Source organism: Helicoverpa armigera, chromosome 4 (assembly GCF_030705265.1).
Source record: "Helicoverpa armigera isolate CAAS_96S chromosome 4, ASM3070526v1, whole genome shotgun sequence".
In the NCBI taxonomy this organism is placed as follows: domain Eukaryota; kingdom Metazoa; phylum Arthropoda; class Insecta; order Lepidoptera; family Noctuidae; genus Helicoverpa; species Helicoverpa armigera.
In genome coordinates, this window is record NC_087123.1 from 5,971,949 (window position 1) to 5,996,260 (window position 24,312).

The 24,312-nt window shown below is 36.7% G+C and overlaps 3 protein-coding genes across 4 annotated transcripts; 1 reads left to right on the plus strand and 2 right to left on the minus strand.

The window, feature by feature from the left end:
* Positions 1-345: 345 nt before the first annotated feature.
* LOC110384067 (rapamycin-insensitive companion of mTOR) lies at positions 346-16,937 on the minus strand. The gene is made up of 24 exons (XM_064034105.1): positions 16,712-16,937; positions 16,271-16,553; positions 16,049-16,180; positions 15,184-15,413; positions 13,285-13,507; positions 12,765-12,918; positions 12,571-12,675; positions 12,369-12,494; positions 11,612-12,280; positions 11,309-11,494; positions 10,768-10,976; positions 10,273-10,666; positions 9,975-10,198; positions 9,328-9,511; positions 6,649-6,913; positions 5,855-6,425; positions 4,273-4,391; positions 4,098-4,182; positions 3,820-3,963; positions 3,384-3,614; positions 3,010-3,158; positions 2,473-2,931; positions 1,895-2,034; positions 346-1,708 (listed from the first exon to the last, which is right to left on the minus strand). Exons 1-24 carry the CDS (start codon positions 16,749-16,751, stop codon positions 1,466-1,468), a joined length of 5,565 nt encoding a protein of 1,854 aa, XP_063890175.1. The 5' UTR covers positions 16,752-16,937; the 3' UTR covers positions 346-1,465.
* Positions 16,938-17,356: 419 nt separating this feature from the next.
* On the plus strand, positions 17,357-21,263 carry LOC110384141 (zinc finger protein 239). 2 transcript variants are annotated; one of them, XM_021345253.3, is made up of 9 exons: positions 17,357-17,656; positions 18,012-18,103; positions 18,192-18,519; positions 18,721-18,955; positions 19,365-19,622; positions 19,700-19,847; positions 19,929-19,995; positions 20,303-20,446; positions 20,708-21,263. In XM_021345253.3, exons 1-9 carry the CDS (start codon positions 17,519-17,521, stop codon positions 20,930-20,932), a joined length of 1,635 nt encoding a protein of 544 aa, XP_021200928.1. In that variant the 5' UTR covers positions 17,357-17,518; the 3' UTR covers positions 20,933-21,263. The 2 variants fall into 2 exon arrangements, with proteins under 2 accessions (XP_021200928.1, XP_021200927.1); XM_021345252.3 differs by lacking the exon at positions 20,303-20,446 and adding an exon at positions 20,125-20,268 and having other exon boundaries at positions 17,360-17,656.
* A 522-nt stretch (positions 21,264-21,785) lies between these two features.
* Positions 21,786-23,569, minus strand: LOC110384160 (prothoracicotropic hormone). Its single transcript, XM_021345293.3, has 5 exons — positions 23,329-23,569; positions 22,449-22,820; positions 22,332-22,370; positions 22,135-22,254; positions 21,786-22,056 (listed from the first exon to the last, which is right to left on the minus strand). Exons 1-5 carry the CDS (start codon positions 23,401-23,403, stop codon positions 21,910-21,912), a joined length of 753 nt encoding a protein of 250 aa, XP_021200968.1. The 5' UTR covers positions 23,404-23,569; the 3' UTR covers positions 21,786-21,909.
* Between the last annotated feature and the right edge of the window lie 743 nt (positions 23,570-24,312).

A 24,312-nucleotide genomic window follows, 5' to 3' on the forward strand; every position in this document is an offset into this window, starting at 1 on the left:
AGTGCAGGAACACAGATTACCTATAATATAATCTCGTTCTCTTTATTTCTACTAAACTCGTGAGGCCTAATTTGAGGATTTTGAAAATAAGACATTAGTGCACGCTGTGACACGATATTGATAGGTTAAATTATAGCTTTTTGCTTACGGTTTTTATTTTATCAGTTCCGTCCGATCATTTTTCAATGCCCCCCACCCCCTTTTTTTTCACGAAAGGTCCCGCATTCAGTTTTCGGAAAGTTGGCCGCCTTAAGCTAGGTACAGGGATGCTTTTAACGGATAGTAATAAATTAGTTTAGTGTTGGTATGAATGCAAGATTTTTCATAAACGTGGGTTTTTGTTTTTTTTTTTATATTCGATAATGTCTAGGGCTACAAGGCATTTTAGTCTAATAAATCTCCGAATTACTCTGCATTTGATAAACATAACAAACACACCACGTATGTATGCGACATGTTATATCTGTACCTACAGGGCTTATTTATTTTTCTCAAGCTAAGCGAATGCATTAATTTCGTTTTACCTCGTTTATACAAAATCTTGCTTAACTTATAAATCTACTTATGATTTTCATTTATTACGCTATAAATGAAAAGTAAATAGGTTTATAATACCAACCCAAGCAGGTTCTTTTTTTTTTCGAAAAAGCTTAATTTCATTTAATATTATACTCCGATAATATCGGAAGACCTATGTTATAAAATAATCGGTTTTATAAATTAGCATTATTTTACATATTTAACTGCAACAATAACTTCTAATACTAATTGAAGACTGTTGTGTAACGTAAAATCGTACATAACTAGATTTTTACATTCATATTAAAAGGTAACCTATCTAAAGTGCTATTATATTAATTCAAATCCATACAAGTGCTTGAAAATAGAATAACAGTAAGTTACAGCATCAGAAATCATTAATTAGTATCCTTTAAATTACCAAAACCTGTATATAAGTGAATCTTAGTAGTAATCGTGTGATCACATCATTATATTTGATCACTTCGAACGATGTAAGGTCGCGAACATACTGTTGGACAGAATCCAATAGACAATTGAATGATGACTTCATAAATAACGTTAGTAAAGTAAATATCTCAGATGTCGTGCGTAGAAGCCTCAAATAATATGAATTGTTTCTCAATAATTTTGAAAGGATTATTACTTTTAAAGTGCCATAAGCAACTACTCTGGACAAAATTTACATAAAACTGTTTTTGAAGCCACAATAAATAATAGCCAATTAAATGCACGTCTACACTGCAGCATAATAAATTGAATGTACGTTAAAATATACGTCATTTATACCAAAGATTAATTTCATCAGCGTCGCAATCTACTTCAAAATACTAACACACTGGGTCCGATATTGCAACGCGGAAGAAAACGTTTCGAACTCTCTGATATAAATTTTAGTAGCAAAAGTGACTGTTCGCGACCTCACTCGTACATCGGGATCACAATACTATTGTCGTATCGCGGGCGCTGCGCTCGTAGTGGGCGACACCACGCCGTGTCTGCTCAGTACCGCGGCCGGCTCGCCAGCAAAACAATCGAAGTTCGTATCAAGAAACAGTTCTTGTACGAACCTTCTTGCACACAGCATGTATGTATCTCTAGCCAGTAAGGCACTAACGTCAGAATAAACACATGGACTACGAAATACCTCGGGATGGCGTTGCTTCATAGACAGCAGCACGGAACGAGCCTGAAAAAGAGTAAGTTTATTTTTATCGCTATTTTTGCTCATTATATGAAATCTGATATGTAGATCGTATTTTTGGCCCAAATATCAATGTAAAAATTAAAATTAAATTAACTTTGAACTTACAACTATGTATGCATGTGTACAAGAAAAATGTTAAGTATGATGTGAAATTATATAGCAACTTACCTGTCTCAAATGTATAGGGTTGGACATAAAGTGCACTTGATGCAATAGTTCAGCTTGAGGTCCTGCGTTGCGATCACCAACGGACTTATCATTTGTAGGGCTTCGTGGCTCCGTAAAGCTCGAGCTTGATACGTCCATACCTGAAAAACATAATTATTTATAATAACGGGTTCCTCTGTGTTCACGTAAAAAATGTAGGATTACATTTAAATAATATATTAATTGTTATAATTATTTAATAAGCTGGTTTAAACATGCCATATTTTCTGAAAATGCCCAAGTTACTATGCTTCGCGTACAAGTCGTCAGCGAAAGGTACTATTAATCCCTTACTAACTACATATAAACTACAGAAAACCAGCAAAACCGGTTTTGAACGACATCCAAAAATTACAAAGTTTTCTATGACACTTGTTGATAAACTTGATTTAGCAACTATACTGCAACCAGGGTAACGAAACCATAGCGCGATTCAGGAATCGTTCACAATGTTGCAACGCCATCAAGTGTGGATATTTGGCAATTTTTTTTCGTAAGTCGAGGATATAGATACTTTTTTATAAAAAAAAAACATTTACCAGCAAAAAAGGCTTCACGCAACTCATGTGACGAAGGAGGTCGAGTTCGAACACAAGCCAAACAGTCTGCCGTAACATGCCGCCATTTTCTACTCGACGCAGACACTGTCTCAGTGACCACTGCCCCTACACTTTGGACCGTGTTGTCCACTCCGTCAGCTGTAGACCTTAGACCTACAATTTCTTGTACAATTTGACCTTGACCCTCTAATCCAGTAGCTGTGACATCATCTTTGCTTTCATTATTTGTTGGCTTTACTCCTTCATCGACTTTATTTGGTACACTGTTAGTGTTCGTATCGTTTTCATTGACGGTTGTCACAATCCTTTTGGTTTTGTCTTTGGTTACGCGTGTATTTGATTCGCTCGTGTCTATGCTAGCAATGGAGGTGTCCGCGTTAGTTTCAGCTTTATCTGAGTTCGCTTTGTGAATTTGAACTGCTATTGTGTTTAAACTGGCTGTAATTAAAAAATCATTTTGGGTTACATAATCGTGAATATTATCGTGAGTTTTTGAACAAAATTGTTAGGTTGTACCTTTATGAGAAGTCAACTTCTGGCTGTCAGGCGTTGCTCGAGACTTGTTCTCCGTGCTTGCACTACTCGTGTCCACAAGAAAAGATGGGAGGCGGTCACGTTTCGTGTGGTCACTTTTATCCGTGTCTTCATCGAGTATATCTTCTTCTCTGTTGAGTACAAACATTTTCGTATAAAGCTATATCCAAGAATTCGGCGTGAATAAAAATATTTTTAAGTTTCAAAGGCGACTGAACTAATAAAAGTTAAAAATAATGGAAGCAACTACCCAGTATGACAAAGTGTGATAGTCAAAAAAGTCGAAATACAATATACTGTTGCCAAATTATGCCTTTCCGAACTCAGTTAAAAAGCAAATCATCCAAAGTAGGTACCTTGGAAACAGTTCCATAAGATCTCTCGGGAGGCATATTCCGATATACGCAGGCGTAGTTCCGTGCGGTCGTTGTAAGGGCGGCGGCGCGGCCGGACACGTAGCCCGCCGCGGCTGCAGTGACGTCACGCCCGGCAGCGCGGTGTTGCCTGGCGTGCCGGTGTTGCCACTTAGCGGGGACGAGCGGGCGTTCTCCCCTAGAGGTAGTGGCTTCCAGTCGTATTCCAATAGGCTGCGGGAATAAGGTGAAATGTGTTTACATTTGGTCAATTATAAATGCTAATGTTTCGTTTTCATAAGACGTAAGCTATAACAAAATGTGTATGAATATATGGGAGGTTTTCATACACAAGTGTGTTTAGATATTTATACAAATTATTTTTTATCTCAAATAGAACTTGACGAAGTTGATATGGGAATATATAAATGTTAGTTACCTGAGTTTAGCCATTCTTTCTTTTGTAGTCTTTGCTCTATCCCTCAGCGAAGAAAAGGGTTTTGACCGTCTATTTGTATCTGATAGTAACCAGCTCAAGTCATCCATGTCACTTGAGCCTGCAGCACTTTCTGACAGATAAGGCCTACAAAAAAAAACAAAACTGTCAAAGTTGAATCCTGTGGATTTAAAGAAAATCTCAATACCAGGGGTAGAAGGAAATAAGGCAACATTAATTTCGACTACAGGGCGTCCAATATGCGGAGATTTTGTACCTACCGTCTATTAAGGGACTTCAAAGTGGCGTATCCCGTCATATCCATTTGAGACGGAGGGGAACTGGCTACATCGTTACCAGTAAAACCTGCAAAAGGAATTCATATTTTAAATGCATCATCTATACTATATCCAAATTGGTAAACCCAATCTATATATAGTACATATTTATACTAACTGGACGTAGAAGTTCGACGTTGCAGGTCCGATATCTTCGGCCGATGAGAACTATTACTGCTCTTCATTCCGTACAAACTTGATGAACTTGGAATCGGACTGAGAGTCAAAACCCTGTCACTGCAAATAAATCAACACATCAGAACAACAGAAAGCATACGACTAAGGCAGTGGTTCTTAACCGGTGGTCCGCGGACCACTAGTGGTCCCTGGAGGCACTCCAAGTGGTCCGTGAAGCTTAGCTTCGCGACGTTGCTATACCTTATCTAACTTATAATTTTTATCGACTTATATACAATGTGTCCCGGGCATAAGTGACCGCCCGAAATTTTTTGAATATTTGTACAAAATTAAGGATAATTTCTTATATGTTTTTGAAAAAAATCATCAAAAAAAATTTATTGTCAGGCCTGTTAATAACAGGCTTTGCTCTTTTTTTACCGAGTAGGAGTCAATTTCAACTGACTGTATTTTTGCATTTGTTTGAAATAGCAGCAAACATTGTTCTGAGCTATTGTAGGAAATATCATGTAGTTTATTAATAAATTAAAAGAAAGTGATATTAAGAGGGCATTTATTGGACTTATTTTGGAAAAACTGAAAAAAAGGCGTTATTTTCTTTGAATTTTTATTTTCTTTTTTTTCTAATAAATGTTTTATTACATTTTTGTTATGTTTGATAATTTTAATTGATAAACTATGATGTTGGCTAGTCAAAAAAGAAAAAAGAATTTAAAAATATGTAAAAACTTAGGAAATATCTTTAAAAAACTGCAGCACGTCACAGTATTTACTAAAAATCATTAAAAAAAAACCAAATGCGGTAAGTCCCAAATATAAAGGAAATTATCCTTAATTTTGTACAAAAATTCAAAAAATTTCGGGCGGTCACTTATCCCCGGGACACATTGTATAATTGCGAGCGGGGGTTTTCGCATGGACGTATATCGGGTGTGTCGTACCTAGTCCCCCTATTCAAGAAAATGTATGTTCGGGCTACATTTTACGTAATTTTGGTTTTGAGTCTTAAAAAATAATTAAAATTTCGCGCTCGCTTCGCTCGCCTATTCAGAAACTGTATGCCCTTATTTTTGCATTTGTCAACAAACAAAAAGTTAAGTACGTTTGGGCTACATTTTTCTGTAATATTTGGTTGAAGTCCGATAAAATTTTCGCGCTCGCTTCGCTCGCGTATTCAGAAACTGTAGTTCCTTGTTTTCGTATTTGTCAACAAACAAAACGTTAAGTACGTTTGGGCAAAATTTTACGTAATTTTTGTTTTAAGTCCGATAAAAATTTCGAGCTCGCTTCGCTCGCGCATTTAGAAACTACATACATCTAATAGGCAAGTTTTTCTTTATTTGCATTTGCTTACCTACACAACGGCCGACATGCGTTTAGCTTTCATTAGAACTGACCCAAAAATTCAGATTTATTTTTGATAAATAATAAAGAAATGAGTGCTAATTTAGGTAAACTGATGAGGTGGTCCCTGGCAAGACAAACTTTGTTAAAGTGGTCCCTCATGTCAAAAAGGTTAAGAACCACTGGACTAAGGTGTAGTAATGATTGTCAAAACTTACGGAAGCGCATATTTTCCTAGAAAAGAATCGCAACTACTAACTCCACTGGTACTCGATTCACTGGTATTTCTCACTCGACCCTCGTGGTGTTCAAGAGAGTTCATCCTGCCTATTACTAATCTATTCTCAGACATAGGGACCCGATGTGGTCCCGGCCTTTCATAACTCGAACAATCTCGGAGTATATCGACAGTTCTCGATTCCGATAAAGTTGGCCGATCATGAGAACTAGAACAACTTTGAGAAGGCAATGTATGCGACTTTCTTTTGTCCGGTCGTCCATCACTATACGCTTTATGATCGGTTACATCCTGATCTTTGATTTCCGAAGTATCGGCAGATATCGATCCAGTTTTTCCGTAAATTTTAGTAGTATCCGAATGTAAACTTTCTGCAACACTTTGATCAGTGTGATCAGAATGCTCGCTCATTTCTGTGTCGTAAGCATTGTACCGACTTTCGGGTGAAGTCACAAAGTAATGCACGTTCGTGCCCTGTTCAACGGTGGAGTAGCTTTCATCGGGAATCACTGGGAATTGGTCGTGTCTCGTATGTCTTACGCATAGCCATCCTAGAAGAATTAAACCAAACCATTTTATAAAATACAGAAGTTGATTTCTCAAATATTTCACTAATTTGTGTTTTGGGGACTTTGTTGCGCCATTCTTTCCAGCAAAACACATAGGAAGTGGTGAAAGCTAAGCGTTTTGCTAGGGCTGCTTTTTGTAAATTTTGACTTTCAAAAAGTGCTAATTAGCAGCCAAGTCTTAAATAAATAATTTTGAGTTTCTTACCGAGATCGGAGAGCAGATTAGCGCCATCGTAAGTGCTTCCTATTAGGCCGAGTACATAGAAGGCAGTAGCTCTCACAGAATACACCGGGTTGTATTTAGCCAACCGCACAATGTGTACCAGTACCGAGTCTTCCAAGTAACCATTACTCAAGCTCATGAGCTGGTGGAGACCTTGTGACGTCACTGCAATGTTGCCAACTGCCCACAACGATGCCTTTATGTCTGCGATTTCTTGTTCGTTTGCGCATTTTTTGCGTTGCAAAATCTGGAAGAATTCAAATTGAGGGTCAACTTTTATGTGAAGTTTTATTTCATACAAAAAGGTCATACAACAAGGTCGTTTTTAGATTCATCATAGTTGTGAGAAATGTCAGGTAATTAAAAGCTACATAGTCTATGCTATAGATTATGATTTGATAATCAATCATTTTTATCTGCCGGGAGCACCTTAACATAGACCAGAGTAACTTAGTCACACCCGGTATTAATCAGTGATCAGTAGCGATTGCAATCTAAATGCGGTATGGAAAGCTCGGTATTTGATCTAGATGGCGCGACTCGAAGATTTTTTAAACTTGGAACTAGCCTCATTCACCATCAACTTGCTTCGTTTACCTTCATCGAATCAATCAAAATCAAAATGTTTTTATTTCAAATAGGCCTTTGCAGGCTCTTATGAAACGTCAAATTAGTTGCACGGTTCCAAAAAGTTGGTCTCATGGAGAAGAGCCGGCAAGAAACTCCATAGACACTCTTTTAAAAAGTAATATTTTCACAAACATTCTATTACATAACAATAGTAAGCTGATAAAATTATACAATGCAACTGAAAGGTAAACAGTAAATCAATACAACCCAAAGAGAAAAGAAAAAGACGTTTAATTGCCAGGGAAGCCACACATGGAGAGATGAGTTATCGCCATATAATATCTTTATCGTCAACGAATTCTTGAATTTTATAATAAGCTTTTTTAATGAGAGTGGATTTTACAGTGTTCTTAAATTTTATATCCGTGAGATCGGTTACACACTTAGGCAGCTTGTTGTAAAAACGGACACAGTTCCCTAAAAACGATTTATTCGATTTCGTTAATCTGAATCTCGGAACTACTAGTTTGTGCTTGTTTCTTGTATTAATCGAATGTATATCACTTTTAACAATAAGTTGATTTAAGTTTTTGCGTACGAACATTATATTTTCTAGAATATAAAGAGAAGGAAGTGTAAGTATTTCAATTTCTTTAAATAATTCTCTCAGTGACTCGCGAGGGCCGAGGCCATAAATTGCACGAACTGCCCTTTTCTGGAGTACAAATATTGAATTTACGTCCGCCGCTGCCCCCCACAATAAAATACCGTAGGACATTATACTATGGAAGTAAGCAAAATACACGAGCCTAGCAGTAGCAACGTCAGTAATCTGTCTTATTTTTCTGACTGCATAAGCTGCGGAACTCAGCCTTTTTGACATTGCTGAGATGTGGGCACCCCATTGCAATTTAGAGTCTATGGTGATGCCCAGGAAGACGGTTTGACTAATAACATCTAATTTATTATCGTCCAGAACGATATTGAGCCCTACTGGTGTTACATTGGGTAAAGAGAATTTAATACATTTGGTTTTAGAATAATTAAGAAGCAAGTTATTCGCGGCAAACCACTTGCTCAGAATAACCAAGCTATCGTTTACGTTTATGGGACTAGATTCCTTTCTGTTAATTTTGAAGACAAGGGAAGTGTCATCAGCAAATAAAATAATATCAGAGATCTCAGACATCATATACGGGAGATCATTTATATAAGCTAAGAATAAAAAAGGACCTAAAATTGAGCCCTGCGGCACGCCCATTTTTACTAATGACCCAGATGAAGTAGAGCCACTTATGTCCACTACTTGCTGTCTATTTGATAGATAGGAAAGGACGAGCGCGAGAGCTTTACCACGAATTCCGTAGTGGTTCAGCTTACAAATGAGAGTGTCGTGGTCAACGCAATCGAACGCCTTAGAAAGATCGCAGAAGATGCCCACAGCATCCCGCGAATCTTCCCAGGCGTTTAAGATTTGGGTGATCAATCTTGCACTTGCGTCAGTGGTAGACCTACCCTTTGTGAAGCCGTACTGACGGTCATGAAATATGGTGTTTAAATTAAAATGTCTTAACATCTGGTCTAACATGATCCTTTCGAAGATTTTGCTAAAGGCTGGAAGGATTGAATAGTCTGAGACCCACGGATGATGGAGTGAACCTATAGTTATCGGCACGAATCTTGAGCTCTGACCTTCACCTGCGCAAAAGTAATTTATTGGGTCCCTTTTGTGGTATGAAGTGAGGCGCGGGGGCGGGCTAAAGCGGTGATTGGCCCGCAGAGCATCGCGTCATAGCCGTCACTCGGAATTGGTTTTTTGCTAATAAATCACTTCTGCGCAGACGTAGGTCAGAGCTCAAGATTCGTGCCGATAACTATACGGAGTTTATCGCGGCTGTATTAATATTATTTAATCCCTTTAAACTAACTTTTATTTTAAACTTTTCAAACTAGGTTATTAATATATATTTTTTTAATAAGCCTATGCTGTCCCACTGCTGGGCAAAGGCCTCCCCAATAAAGGTTAAGTTAAGGTCTAAACCCCCCTAAATAAAATATTAATCTCATGAACGTCCTTTATAAAGTAGTTACCTTGTAATGGTCAGGCAGTACGGCAGCCAGTAACGCGCGTACGGCGCGTGTGCGTGGCGTAAGCGAGGCGTGCAGGTGCGGCGGCGGGCGCGCGGCGCGGCGGGCGCGGGGGGCGCCGCGACAGCCGCCCGTCGAGCTCACTGCTAGTGCCTCGTGTACGCCAGCTTCTACTAGACGCACGTAACTGTGCAAAATAAATAATGTTACTTATTTTCCATTCTATGTGCTAGGACTTTGAAACATTTTCCCAACATTTTTGGGGTCGACCTAACGCGGTTTTTTTTAACCAATCTCAATTTGTACCGAAGATTTTTAAAAACAACTATTCAGCAATACTTTGTTTCATTTTTTATTAAATTGGTAACAATTTTGGACGCTTTAGAAGCAGCTTACAATGAATTTTCACAAAAGAATATTCAAAACAGTAGGGCACTACATAAGCTTGGCCTCTGTATGTTTTTCACTCACGTAGCAACCATAGTCAAATCCAATAAATTGCCAATATTGACATTGTTTAAAGTTCGACATCAACTTTTTTTTATATGCATATGTTTTTTTACCAATTATGTAATACCTAATACATAATTAACAGTTAAATTAGTAAACAAAATGCTTATTTATATTAGCAATTGTTCAAAAAGACTCACCGATAGTTGTAAGATTTAGTCCAGAAATCCAGATGTTTCTTCAGAAAGGCAATTGACTTGGCATCGACCGATTGTACGGCGACCGCTATTTCTAGGCTTAGCCACAATAAGTACCCGCGATCACTAACGGCTCCAAAATCTAAGGCACTTGGCTCCGTTGTTTTATCCAAGTGACAATTTTGACAAAGCGTCTCCTTCATCGTTATTAATTTTTCCACGTAAGACTGCAAAAAATATAAAAGTTTATTAGGTAAGATTTAATTTAAATTAAAACATCAACAACAGGAAGTAGACTTACCGGTACATGATAAGCTTCTTCCAAAATCGTGAGCGCAGTTTTGACAACCACTTTCGATTCGTCCTTTATTTGACTGATCAACATTTGTAAGATCCAAGTATCCATATCCACACCAGTATTAGTTTCATTATTATCCCTTTGCATTGTTTTAATATGGTCATTGACCACATTTTTCTTTAATTTAGTCTTTCTACGGACTAATTCGCGAGATTTTCGAGACGCTCTCAAAAGGACGTTTAAAAATTGTGTGGCGTACAATCTTGATGCTTGAATATTGCAAGTTAGTGTTTTCGCTAAAATGTCTCTTGGGAAAGAATCCAATGAATAATCTAAACTGGATATTACTAGTTTTACATAGCAGCTGTGGTGAGTTCTTGTCGATAGTTCTAAGAGGCTGCAAAATACAAATGTTTTTAGTTAAAGATTTGTCTTTCAGATCTATAACAAAAATAACAAAATCCATATACTATAATGGGAGATATAAAATCCACTTACTTTTCATACAACCCAGTCTGTTTAAAGAGCCTCAATCCGTTCTGCGAGTGGCACAGCTGCCCAATAAACAAGAAGTACATCTGACACATAGTATTGCACATGTGTTGAGGACTGAACAGACACTCGTGTGCCTTCAGGCCCGTCTCTATAGCCTCGATCTGACGGCTTACGTCAGAGAAAAAGTCTTCTAATAACCTTTGGCACTCAAGCTGTAACAACAAATACATGTAAGTAATGCTTTCCGATCAAATCTGCGCTAAAACTTGTGGAGCCAAGCAGAAAAAAAGAAATATTACATTGCGCAAAAGTAAATGAAATACAAAACTTTTGCGCAAAAAAATAAAAATCTGAATCACGAGAGTCCGGAGAATGTCTAAGATGCAAACAGCAATCATTATGATGAGATAATCATAGAAAGATCATATCTGCATTTGAGAATTTTGAGCAGGAACAATCCATGCCAACCAGTTGACCTCAAAAGTATTACAGAGCAACCAATTTTTCTCAGTCCTTTTGATACTTGAGAGAATAATTTACTTACATCATTGTGTCTCAGTAGATGCCTGATGAGTTGACAGCCCGCGCGAGTGGCGGAGTGCCCGTGGCAAGTACTAGACAAATCTGTGTGAGAATACTTATTGGAAGACGGCTTCAGATAATTTATGATACGAGATACCCATGCTTTATGCCCACTATCGTTCAGATTTAACAGAGGAGCGTCATTTTCCTGAAAAAAAAATGAGTTTTTTGAAAAGAGAATATATTTTTAAACAATTTTTAAAAAGGAGATTTCATGTTTGGCCAGTTACGGCTGGTTGTAAATAAAAAGTAATGAATCAATTACCTTCAAAATAGTCCTTATTATTTCCCAATTCCAGGTATTTCCGTCCTTGTTCTGCATCACTAAAGTGCATCGAATCAAACTGTCGCTATCTCGTTCGAATAAGTTGAAAAACTTCGCTGTTTTAGTAACTCTACTGACTGCGGCGCTAGTTCGGGAACTAACGCTTTTACTTTTAACTAAAGCACTCACGTTTCTGTTAGGAACATCAGCTCGAGAGCCAACACTATGCCTTTGCTTAGGCTCGTTTTCGTTATCAGAATCATTTAAAAATTCTATGCTATTTTCTTTATGGAGGGAAACGTCATGTTTGGGCTTAACCATACTAGCGTTGTCTTTTTCTTTTCTACTTTTAGAGTTGTCTTCTACTTTCTCTCTAAATGCACCACTACAATACTGTATGATGTGGTCTAGGAACAAGCTGCTACTAGCCGGGCGGGCTTCGAGCATGGAGTGCAGTCTTCTGAGTGCGGCCACGGCGGCCAGGGCCTGAGGCTTGCCGGCCGAGGCCTGAGACATAAGCGTCGGCAGTGCCGGCGTTATACTACATATTTGAGGAGGTAGATACAGGTGTATTAAATGCAAAAGTTGACCCAATAACACGGTCGCTCGGACAGATATAAAAGTATCACTTGTAACGATTACTTCAGCTAAACCGTCCAATAATCCAGCCTGAAATAAACCACTTTTTTAGTATACTATGTTTATTATTATGTTGATGGGCGACACCCATCTTGTGAGGATGAAGTTCGAATATTACCTCTAAGAAACACTGAAGTAAAAGTGCAAGATGAATTTCTATTATATCAGGGCCCGTAGCACCAAGATGAGGTAATATGGCAGTGCCTTCAGCAGCAACAAAACCTTCGTTCAGTCGCCAGGAGTCCTGAAAACATAAAAATGCGTATAAAAGGGATCTCAAAGACATTTAAAGTGTGCCAAATATCCAAAGTATAACTTACTTGAAAGTCAGATGGATCAACTGCATCTAAAGCTACAGAAATCTCATCTGTCCATTCCGGTTGCGGTAATCCGACTAGTTCGTACAAGAGATCTAATATCGCTTTCTGGAAAAGAACCGTACAGTCAATTACAAACCTTATTGCTGGCACATAAAATTGGTTATTTGTTGAGTAAGGAAAGTTTGTTAACTCACTCGAACCTCTAACCGTGGTAGGTAGAGGGCAGCGACTAAAGCTCTTAAGCCGCCCGTGCTGAGAGGGTGACAGAAGTGGAGCAACCCTGGCCAACTGCGGAGCACGCAGAGCAGGGCGAGGCGGCTACACGTGAACCGCATCTCGCGTTCATCTCTGTTCAAGTTCACTTTCAATATTACTATCAACGTAATTGAGTTTCGGACGTAATTTTTTAAATATTGTCAGCAAAATTGCAGGGAATTTTAGTCTTATTTATTAATGACGCTTTTTTGTTTGGGGTCTTAGTAATTTTTACCAAAATCCACAGTCCTGACCACGGAGTACGGAAGTATGAGAGGAGATTCCATAAAGCAAGTAGATCAGACTTCTTCTAGGTCAATTACGTTCAGAGGGCATGACCAAAACGATCAGTTACGAGTAAACTCAGACGATTTTCCGTTATTCACATCTTCGCTCGTCATTTTGCCTTCATGGTCCTGACAGATATTGGTAAGCAAGGTTTTTGGCAGATGAACATACCTGCTAGTCTCAGTACCGGCTGGACGGAAGTGAAAATCACAGTAAGGTGAGCTGAGACACATGAGGTCTATGCGGGCAGCCCTACGCGAGGCGGGGTCGTTGAGCGCGTGCAGCAGCACTCCGCACAGCGCCTCCGCCATGCGGGGCGTCGCGCATTCCGCTAGCTGACGAGTCACTGCGTTCACACCCCCACATGATATGAACATGTCGGGGTTTAGAACACCTACAAAAAAAAATTTTTTTAAGATCTGAATTCTTCAGAATAATCTAGTTTTTTTATGAGTTACAGGCTTTGGCGGTAATTTGGAATAAAAATAATTAATTTAAGTACTTTATAGCTTTAATCATAGAGATTAAAGCTATAAGCTTTTATAATAACCGAATTGCATATAAGATACAAATGGAAAAGATTAATTGAATATTATGACTCAATCTTTATCTATAGTCTGATTTTTAATTCGAGTCAGTAAAATGACATTTCCAGTGTTGCACAGTTTTAAAAAAATAGGGTCCCAAATAAATAGTCATGTGGAAAATCGAGATTTTTAAATCGAGAATTAAAAGTTAGTCTAGATTACATTCATTTATTTATTTGTACATACATTAAAGGACAATGCTCAAAAAAAACCCAAGCCCGGCGCAAACGAAAAGTAACTCAAATTATAGGTAATAATAAGTAATGAAATACTGCATAGGAGGCATCATCGAAATCAATGGCTAAATGTATGAAATTGCTATTTGATTTTTTAAAGGGGTAACATGAGCAGCTGGGGGTTATAGTTTAATTAAAGTGCTATCTGAAACAACAAACAAGTAATATGGCAAGTAATAAGCTTCTCCAAAAAGATAAATCAATACCGAAGTACAGGCTGCAGCGCCCACGTCATCGCGTCATGAGCGTTTTACATTACTTAGGGTGGGCAAGACATGAGGAACAGTTCGCGCATCCCGCAACATTTTTGGATCTCGTCGTGTTAGAAATAAAGAATCGATGACTTTTAAGCGTTATTATTAAAATGAAAAGTACATTCATATCCTGTTTTAGTTCTATCATCCTATTAATAATTTTCTTGTAAAAGTAGGTAGAATAGTGGAGAAGTTGCTATAAACATGTCATTATGTACACTCTTAAACCACAACTGTATCTGTTTGCTGTTCCTTTTACTAATACATTATGTTACCTCTAAAATCTTGAGTAGCAATGTACCGCAGATGTTAAAATTAAAATAGCAATTTCACACATATAGCCACTGATTTTGATAATGCCCCCTATGTAATATTTAATTACTTATTTTTACCTATATTTTGAGTTACATTTCTTTTGCGCCGGGCCTGGGTTTTTTTTTCATACTTCATGAGCATTGTCCTTTTTTTATTAATATCAAATTGGCTTTATATTAACATAAATATGTAATTTACGGAAATTAAACTGAAAACATGTAATTAAATATTACATAAAATACTGTTGTTATATATTTTTTTTGTTATTGGCAGGACTAAAATCATGACTAAACTTCTAAGTCGATCGATTGTGGAACATCACTATTGTAGTGGGTCACCCTTTTTTGTGAAAGTGACAGTTGCCCCTGTCATTTTACTGACTCGAATTAAAAATCAGACTATAGGCATGTGAAGAAGTTCCGGAAAATCCCTCAATGAGTTTAACTTTAACTAATTAAACTTCATCACTACATGGTATGAAATACAGTCGCTTTTTCTATCCCTGTCCCTTTGTACGCTTAGATCTTCAAACCGCAACCGATTTTCCCACGCGGTTTTTTTAATAGAGTGATTGAAGACGAAGGTTTATATGTATAATAACATCCATTAAATTGTGGGGAAATACTGATATCCCGCGCGAAGCCGGGGCGGGTCGCTAGTTAAACATAAGATACTCACAGATCTCAGCAAGCGTGGCAACGGCGGGTCTCGACAGGCGGTCGCCCGTGCCATCCCCAGCACTCGCTGCTCGAGCCACAGCAGTGAGGCAGCGCAGTAAGCCATGTTCGACATAAGCGCCGCGTTGTCGCCGCGTGCCCTGTGTCGCTCCCACGACGGCGACGACGCGACGGACAACGCGCAACGCTTGCGCTCGTTCCTCTTCGTTCCGCAACATTAAATCCATTGATCTGGGCAAATAATATTGTTATGTAGCTATTTGAGGATTTTTGGTAATAGTACACATATGTATCAATTTCAGAACCATGAATAGACAGCAAAGGTGTGCGATTAACGTTCTGCAGTTGGAAGATCAATGAGTGGTAGATCTCTAGTGAAATTACCTGACACTAGAAAGTTGCTTCAAAAAAATTACTTAAGAAACTTCAATCATTTGTAAAAAGTTGTATGAAATCAACAACTTTGAATTCTATATTCATATAATACAGGGGAAATATTTTTTTTGTTTGTTTGTACCCACCCTAAAGGCTATGAAACTTCTGAAATAATTTGTAAAATTACTAAATACTTATTTTTGTATCAGGCTTTTCATATCAGTAGGACATTTATTTTTTATTTTTATTAATAAAGCTATAAACTCAGTCCTGTTTAAGTGAATAGGTACATGAAAAAATGGAAATTCAAAATCATGACCACATCAAAATAACATGAGAAGGAAATATTTATAAACAGCAATCTATAGATGGGACATGTTTTTATATGAAATCAAAATAAATTACAACAAGCTTTTTTTAATTGTGCAATGATTTCAATAGATTTAAGCTGACATAAAAGGAAAGCAAAAATGATAATTAAATTAGTTTACCTTATAACCAAGTATGGTAATTTCAAATTATTAAATGTTGCTACATCAGTTTCTGTCTTGATTAAATAGCGTAATACTCGCAGTGCTGAAGCTCTTATCACCATAGACTCATCAACCAGACTCACACGAATACTGTAAACAAAAGATATCATAACCTCTTTACATAAACAGTAATCTATTTTTTCTATATAATTAATGTAAGCATAGCAGATATATTCTTACCAAGTCATTAGCTCATCTGGTGTGAATCCTAAATTATTTCTGTCTTCTTTACATAAAAGTGTGACTAAGGCATTTAAGTAGGACAGTCTACGGCTATCAGAGCCATTCTTCTGCATGCCTCTGAGGCCTGTCTTGAACTCCATGGGGTTAGGATTATTCTTGTTGGTGGGTGAGGTGTCATTGTGGAATGGTTTCTTCAAGTAGAGGCCTTGAATGATTTCTTTTATATTCTCCTCCGGTGTTTTATTCTTAGTATCCAATTTATATAAATCACTCTGTTTACCTGAAAGGTATGATGCATGCATGATTTCTGAATAGATATATATTGCATACAATTCAATTAACTGATTTCCAACAAGTTAACTTCATTGTTTATCATAATAAAATAGTTGTAACTGCATGAATGGATGGATACTTAATAAATAATTTACTAATATTTACCTTTCCTGCGACTCAACCAATTTTCGTAGGTGGTAGCCATTATAACATTTTTTACGCAACAGTTTGTAAAGGTAATGGATGTACTTAAGATGCAGCAACGTGAAAGGACATAAATACTTCCAGTAAATCCTATAAGAATTAGATATAGATAGTAAAATACACCGTAATTCAGTCCTGTTTTCCTCACACACCAACACCACACATTTGACTTGACTTGTATTTTGACAAGTACGAATTCTAAAATTTTTTGTATCTGTAGTTGTCTATGGTTGTTAAATCATTATTTAATCCTGAAATAAAAGATTTTGTCGTTCTATTAAATGAAACAATGATTGAATTCATTGAAATGGATGGTTTGAAAATTCATTACTAATGACACACTTGCTTGTGGAGGCGCAGACCGGCCGCGATATTACAGATAGAGTTAAGGCATAAAGTGGTATCTAACTAGTAGTCTCCAGCTAGATCTAAACTAATAATGATAAATACAAATATGTAGGTATGGGTTGTTAAAATAATAATTAATAATTAATTAAGCGCTTCGCAAAGCATTCCTTTTCAAGAAATAAATGGCTGGAAAGAAATTAATTACAAAGGTACTGGCAACATTTTGCTTCGAAATTTGACGAAATACGACGCACTATTTCCTTTTCTTTCATTGTCTATGGTGACGTAGTGAGGTGGTGAAGAGCTTTGTCGCCAGCATAAAATCGTACCAAGCAATCCCTAAAGATTATTTAGAAAAGTGAAGTGCTTCGATATAAAAACGGATTACTCTCATCACTTTAGTTTCGGTGAATCTGAATAATGTTGGATCCAATGGATACTATCGACATGAAATCGTGTCGAATATGCCTGACAAACAAAAAACCACTATGTCCTCTATTCAGATATAAATTGTCCGGTAATTATGCTGAAATGCTAACAGCGATTGCCGATGTTAAGGTAAGTTTGAAATGCCTCTATTTTGTAAACAAACCGAAGGCGAACTTGTCAGTTATTAACAGAAATCTTACCAAAACGTACTCACAATAGTGTCGGGACCAATGATAACCGATAAACGCGCGAGAGATCGTCGAATTTAATAAGCTATCACTGCTAAATGATGTACGAGCTTGTGATGGGAATTGACATAATTCTGTCAACAAATCGAAACTCCACTTAAAAAATTTGTATTTTCAAAATAAAATAAAATGTAGGGTCAAATTTTTACTGTGCATTATATGAATACAGGAATCTTAATATCCAGTCACATAGCTCTCAGGCTTTCAAATAAAATGTTATGAAATGTATATTTCAGGTTTCCTCTAATGATGGCTTGCCTGAAAAGATTTGCCTCAAATGCTGCACCACTTTGGAGAAAGCATACCTACTTAAAACAGTGGCTGAAAGGTATTTTTACCAACATGTATTTTTTCAAAGTTATTAATAACTGTAGTTTTTATATTTCTATAACAATCCCTGTAATATAAATTTACAGGTCTGATAAGAAACTGAGAAAAATACTAGCGAGGGTAAAAGAACATGTTCCAACAAAGAAAATTGCCTTTGATTCTTTTACTGATATTAAAAGTGAAATTGGACCTCTGACAATAAAATCTGAGCCAAAATGGGAAATGGAATTAGATATGATGCCAGAAGGAGGTAAGCCCGTGGAAACTATGGATGGTAAAGATATTGTTATTGCCAATACAGTCATAAGGAAAGTTGATCCCGATGCTGAAGAAATTAAACTGGATGATTCCGATGATGTGCAGCTTACTTGGAGGACAATAAAAACTAGTTATCCCACTAAAAGTGATCCAGACGTGAGTTATTTAAAGATCTATTTTACTGTAATTAGTTTGACAAAAGTCACTGTGTGATATTTATAATTTTTGCTAGTCACTTTTGGGAAAATAGCACACTATGGAGTATCCCAAAACTGCCTGTTATAAAAAACCTTTATTTTTAGTTACAAGACTCATTGGAACTTAAACTTGATTAAAACCTTTAATTCATCATTTCAGGCTGAATATTTAGATGATGATGTGTTTCATGATGATGACGATGATGATTATGTGCCTACTGTAGAAAAGACTAAAACTAAATTTAAGAAACCAAAGCTGTCAGATATCAAAGTGTTCAAAGGCAAAACTGTTCTAAGGAAAGTAAAAGTATTGAAGAAATTTAAAGACGAGTACGACAATGATTCTCCCCGATCCAGGGATGAAAATAAAACAAGATCAACAACGATTACTTGCTGTAAGTATCTATTCTCTGAGTCCTAATGTATTTTGTTTTCTCAAGCTCTTTATAATAAATAAATAATAAATAATAAAAAGCCTTTATTGTTGAATCTGATACAGAATGTTTACAATCTTTATAACTACAGTCTGCAATTATTCAACTTGTCTTACGACAAAGGCCTCCTCCAGAGTTTTCCATTCTGTTCTATTTTTGGCTGTACGACTCCATGTAGGACCCGCCACTCCTTTGAGGTCATCCTCCCATCTTTTGGTTGGTCTGCCTCTGCTTCTCCTGCTCTTTAAGATATATCTTATTGTGGCAAACACTTGTGGGCACATCAATTTTTCTGTGTGTTTTTTATTTTTAACTATGCCTAGACTCAATGGTGGACTCAAAAAAATAATACATAAATAATGTTTTCTAGATCCGATCATGAAGAATGGTTCCAGAGGATCTCCTATACTTCTAAAGAGACCCAAAGATGCCACAGTATTAAAAGTTCATGCAGGATATAAGTCAAAAACTCCAGGATCATCGTCATCACGTGAAAGCACAGTTTCACGAAGGGATAAACCTGTTAGAATGGTTAGAACTGCTGTCACCAAGCAACGTGAGAAGCTTGTTTGCCCTGTCTGTGGTATACTTACTTACACTTTGGGCAATCATATAGCTACACATCAAGGTAGGCATCATACCTAGAATATGACTAAAATGAAATAACGTGCACATATAACTAATTCTGTTTCGAACAATTTACAGAGAAAAAGAGATATACATGTACTCAATGCCCAAGATCATTTGCACAGAAGAGTAACTTGCTGGTCCATGCTAAACAACATACAGGAATAAAAGACCACATTTGTGAAATATGTGGAGCTGGCTTTTACAGCCAGAAGTCATTGGTTAGGTGAGCTATCTTTTTTGTCACTCTTTATTTGGTGTGTTAGTTAAAATAATTTAATTTGCTGTGTTTTATTTTTATTTTCAGGCATAACCTAATTCATAAAGGAGAGAGACCCTTCTCCTGCAATTTGTGTACTAAGAGATTCATTGCTGTAAGTATACTTTTTTATTAAGAATACATTAAAGTCATACACATATTCTAATTATCACTGCTTCCAATTCCTCATACTGGGCTTACATAAATTAAAGTAAAAAAAATAAGTGCAATTGATGTATTTCAGCGTTGTGATCTGAATCGGCACCTGCGCATACATTCTGGTTACAAACCGTACAAATGTAACACTTGCATAATGTCGTTCAACGCGAAACATCAGTTGCAAAACCACGAGCGAATGCACACCGGGGAGCGGCCCTACACATGTCAGGTGCGTTATACTCTTTGTCTTTGTCACGTTCCAGGTGGCAGGCCTGCGCCGCCATATGGCGATACATACCGGAGAAAAACGGTTCATCTGTGGCTTCTGCAATAAAAAATTCACCCAAAGCCACCATCTGCAGAATCATTTGATTACCCACACTGGCGATAGGCCTTATTCTTGCGAGGTCAGTAGGCTCCACATGTACTGATAGATGGCTAAAGTGCACTCGAGTGTTCAGTCTTAGTGTCACTTAATTGGCCCTGTTTCAGCAATACTGAATGTAATGGCGAGTGCTGCCAGTACTAACCCTTTTAAAATTTACTTAACAATAACAATTTTTCGGGGTACCTAATAATCTCTTTCTCTCCTCTCAATTATTTATATGAAATATAGTTCTATACATTATTATTTACCTAGGTTACTCAACAAAGTTTTTCTTTTACAGGTCTGCAATGTTGCATTCAGTTACAAAGTGAACTTAAATAACCACGTGTTCAAAGTACATGGTGTCAACCTGAAATTCAAGTCTATTCATACAGTGACTGAGGATGTGTTGCGAAGGGAGATGGGCATGTTAAATGAAACAAGGGTCGCAATATCCCATATTATGCCGCAGTTAGGCGAAGTACCGACCCCCGCCGCGCATGAAACTGTACTCTCATTGTCCTGATTTGAAAACCAAAAAGAGTATCCATAATAATATATCGTCAACCGTGAGTGACAAGCTTTTATTTTAACATCTTATTTTCATGTTGATTAGTGTCGAATGCAATTATGAGGTGTAAAATGCAAGATTTATGTTTTAATTACTTTAATTGTAATACATACCTACATGCTTAGAATTTTAATAACTTCCCTGGCCCATAAGATATATGCCGATTGTTTAATTATTGTGTCTACATCGTGGACAGTGAAGTGGTTAAAAAAAATACTAGAAATGTTTTCACAAATTGTATATAGTCTTTGTTAATACTTAATTAAAATAAGTTTTGACATTAAAATTTCTAGTTGTTTCTTTCTAAACAATACCTGAGCAACAACTTAATTTATCATACGAAATGTAGTAGTAGTAGTGTAGTACAAAAGATAATTTGTTATTCTCATATTGTATTGGGTACATGACTTTGTTCCTCTACTGCCACTTTTATTATCAGGCCAATTCAAGATCGTAGGTAACTATTCACATCCACCTGGATGCAAGTGATATCGCCTATAATATTGTTTAATAATTCTTAATGAAAGGCCAATTATATTAATTTATTACTAGCTGTTTAGTATTAGCTGAAAATAGTCAACTTACATCTCCAGGGATAGTGTATATACCTTTCGAACAGTGAAAGAATTCTTCAAATCGTTTCAGTAGTTTTGAAGCACATTTAATACATCTAAGAATCAAATCATTCCTCTCAACCCTTTAACCCTTTTAGGATTGTCATTGCTCTCTATTAGCATAGATGATCTATTTATTCTTTAAATGTGAAAGTAATAGAGCAGGAACAGGTTAGAAAATTAAACATCGTCTCTACAAGATCCACAGCATGTTTTATTGATTAAAATTTGCCCATAACGGCTCTATTCACATATTTCACTGATATGGAAAGACATTTTCGAGTTGCTTTCCAAAAGTCGATATCATGTACAGGGCGTTTATTTCTCAGTAGCGTAGTAGTCTCTGGTACAGACACAGCCTACGCTCACGGGATAGTTTTCAGCCACCCATCTGAACTTCAAATCGTGGGGTATATCCTCTAGCGTAGCCTGATTTTGAAACTCCTTTCTCCTTATAATTGTTATCTGAAACAATCCCACAAAAATAATTTCAATTACAATTCGCAAACATAGATTTTCATATAATAAGTTCAGAAATATTACGTTGTAGTAGTTTTCTCTGCAGACGTAAGGCGGGCGACAAGATTGCTGACGTGCTTGACTACAATTTCTAGTTTCTATGTAACGTGGGTAGGTGTTTTCACCCAAATCCGTTCTGTTTGGCTGAAATATTACATAAAGTTTTAATGCATTTGATTATTTAAATTGGTAAAGGTAGATTTAGGAATTGAAGTGCTTACGCTGAATTTACAGGCGCAGGGAGGATCCGGTAATGCTTGCTGAAAATATACAAAAAAAAAATTAAATATTGTAAATAAGGTGTGCACATATTGTGCATAGAAGTGTGATTTACTCACATTATTATATTTCTCGACCTTAATGTTACCCCTTTTCCGGGTCCTTGTTTCGACTGACTTATCTAATAAAATAACGTCATTTCGTATCATGTTTGCGTAATCCACTATGAAAGCAGACAACTCATCAGGATTTGCTGGTTCCAGTTGGAAGGAGTCCGTATCGTAATTTGTTCCTACGTTACCAGGCTTGCCTAAAATTTCGCTGTCTCTAGCCAGTCTTACGACATAGTTTTTTCGTTTGCGAGTCCTTTGGTCTTCTAGCATGTATTCGTCTACGTTAGAATGTTTCATTGCCATCACCTTCGGCACTAGTGATTGAATTAAAATGAAGAATCCAAAACATACTATCACACAAAGTAACGGCCGAGTTATCTGGAAAATCACAATAAAACTTATCATAAACGTGAAAGTTTGCATTTTTGTTAGTCTTCCACAGACTACTGAATAATTAAGAACTTAGCAATAATGTAACTTACACATAAGAATAATATAACGACATAATACATTTTATAGGAATATAATATTTTAGGGGTGGAAAGTAGTTTCTCAGGCCTTGAATGAAACCGCGGGAAGAAGTAAATGATGAATATTTGTTCAAAGCAGGCAATGATCATGGGACTTGTGCTCGGAACTTATTTTTTATTTGTAATTATAAAATGTAGTAAGATTTATCAAAGCGGTAAAACTGTTGAACCGATTTGGTTTAAATTCGGATTGCATATTTAACGATTACCTGTTTTTCCAGATAAATTCAATAATTAATTGTGTGATTCACTGAAATTCTTATAGTATCACATAGGTTTCTTCAAAATTATATTTTCTCTCAAAATAGATTTTATCTTTTAAACTAAAATAAGATTATCTATAAAAAAATACTTACCATGACTGTACAGCTTTCTCCAGTTGCCACAAAAGACTGATGGTATTGGGAAAGATTTTTTCCCTTATATAGCATGTTGATTGATGGCACCCATTAGTGAAAGAAAATGCCCTATTGTATTATCTCCTTATAATTAGAAGGGTATCCGGTTACCCTTTTCTAGGAGGTACCTAATAAAGCCTTTGTAATGGGCTTAGTGACAATAAGCAAGGGCTTTTAACATGTGCTATAATAGCAGGTCGGTGACAAACCTTAGGTACTATAGTATGTATCTATTTGTATGTCTCATATACAGGTTGTTCCAAAACTGAAAGGTCAGGCCAAGCTACCTATATTATGTACGGTGTTAAAAACTATAAGACGAAAAAATCGCCAACCTTATTAAGTGATATTTAATAGATCCTACCTTTTCTAAGGGTTGAATGCTCCATTTAACTATAACGTATAATAACCAAACCATGCCCGGCTGTCAAACCAGCTGATTATGGTTTAACATTATATTGTCTTTATATTTAGGTATGTATTGTGTATCTCGAATAATCATAAGTACAAAAATGCTATACTTATCGTTAATTTGAAATATTCTAATTGATACCTATCCTTTATTTGATAGTGCTGTTAGGTACCATTATCGAATATGTGAACTGACTCTTTACCCTTTCAGTTTCACAATATGTAAACGCCCTGTAGATTTAGAATATTAATAGTACATAGGTACTTAAAAATGTTACCAAGGTGTTTCAAAAGCAACATTTTCCAGAAATTAATTGTCTTTTCTACTATCGGTTAACTTAGGACATGGATATTTTAATTACCTAACTGGAGTAGTGATGTGTTTATCAGCCTTTGGTATGTAGGTATGTCAGTTTTTACATTTGTAGCCCTGTGTTCGTGTGCGTTCGCGCAGCGGAATGTTGTTGAATTTAAAGATTTTAATTATGCAGATAATTAGTGTAAGACGTCCTATAATTGTGTATGGTAAAT

Coding starts and splice junctions, on each gene's coding strand:
- LOC110384067 (XM_064034105.1), bottom strand. CDS start 16,751: ATGGCTACCACCTACGAAAATTGGTTGAGTCGCAGGAAAG. Junction 16,554..16,711: donor TTGGTTGAGTCGCAGGAAAG/GTAAATATTAGT, acceptor CATACCTTTCAG/GTAAACAGAGTGATTTATAT. Junction 10,977..11,308: donor ATCTACTGAGACACAATGAT/GTAAGTAAATTA, acceptor TTGTTGTTACAG/CTTGAGTGCCAAAGGTTATT.
- LOC110384141 (XM_021345253.3), top strand. CDS start 17,519: ATGTTGGATCCAATGGATACTATCGACATGAAATCGTGTCGAATATGC. Junction 18,956..19,364: donor ATCAACAACGATTACTTGCT/GTAAGTATCTAT, acceptor AATGTTTTCTAG/ATCCGATCATGAAGAATGGT. Junction 19,623..19,699: donor TCATATAGCTACACATCAAG/GTAGGCATCATA, acceptor AACAATTTACAG/AGAAAAAGAGATATACATGT.
- LOC110384160 (XM_021345293.3), bottom strand. CDS start 23,403: ATGCTATATAAGGGAAAAAATCTTTCCCAATACCATCAGTCTTTTGTG. Junction 22,371..22,448: donor AGGTCGAGAAATATAATAAT/GTGAGTAAATCA, acceptor GTATATTTTCAG/CAAGCATTACCGGATCCTCC. Junction 22,255..22,331: donor CCTGCGCCTGTAAATTCAGC/GTAAGCACTTCA, acceptor GTAATATTTCAG/CCAAACAGAACGGATTTGGG.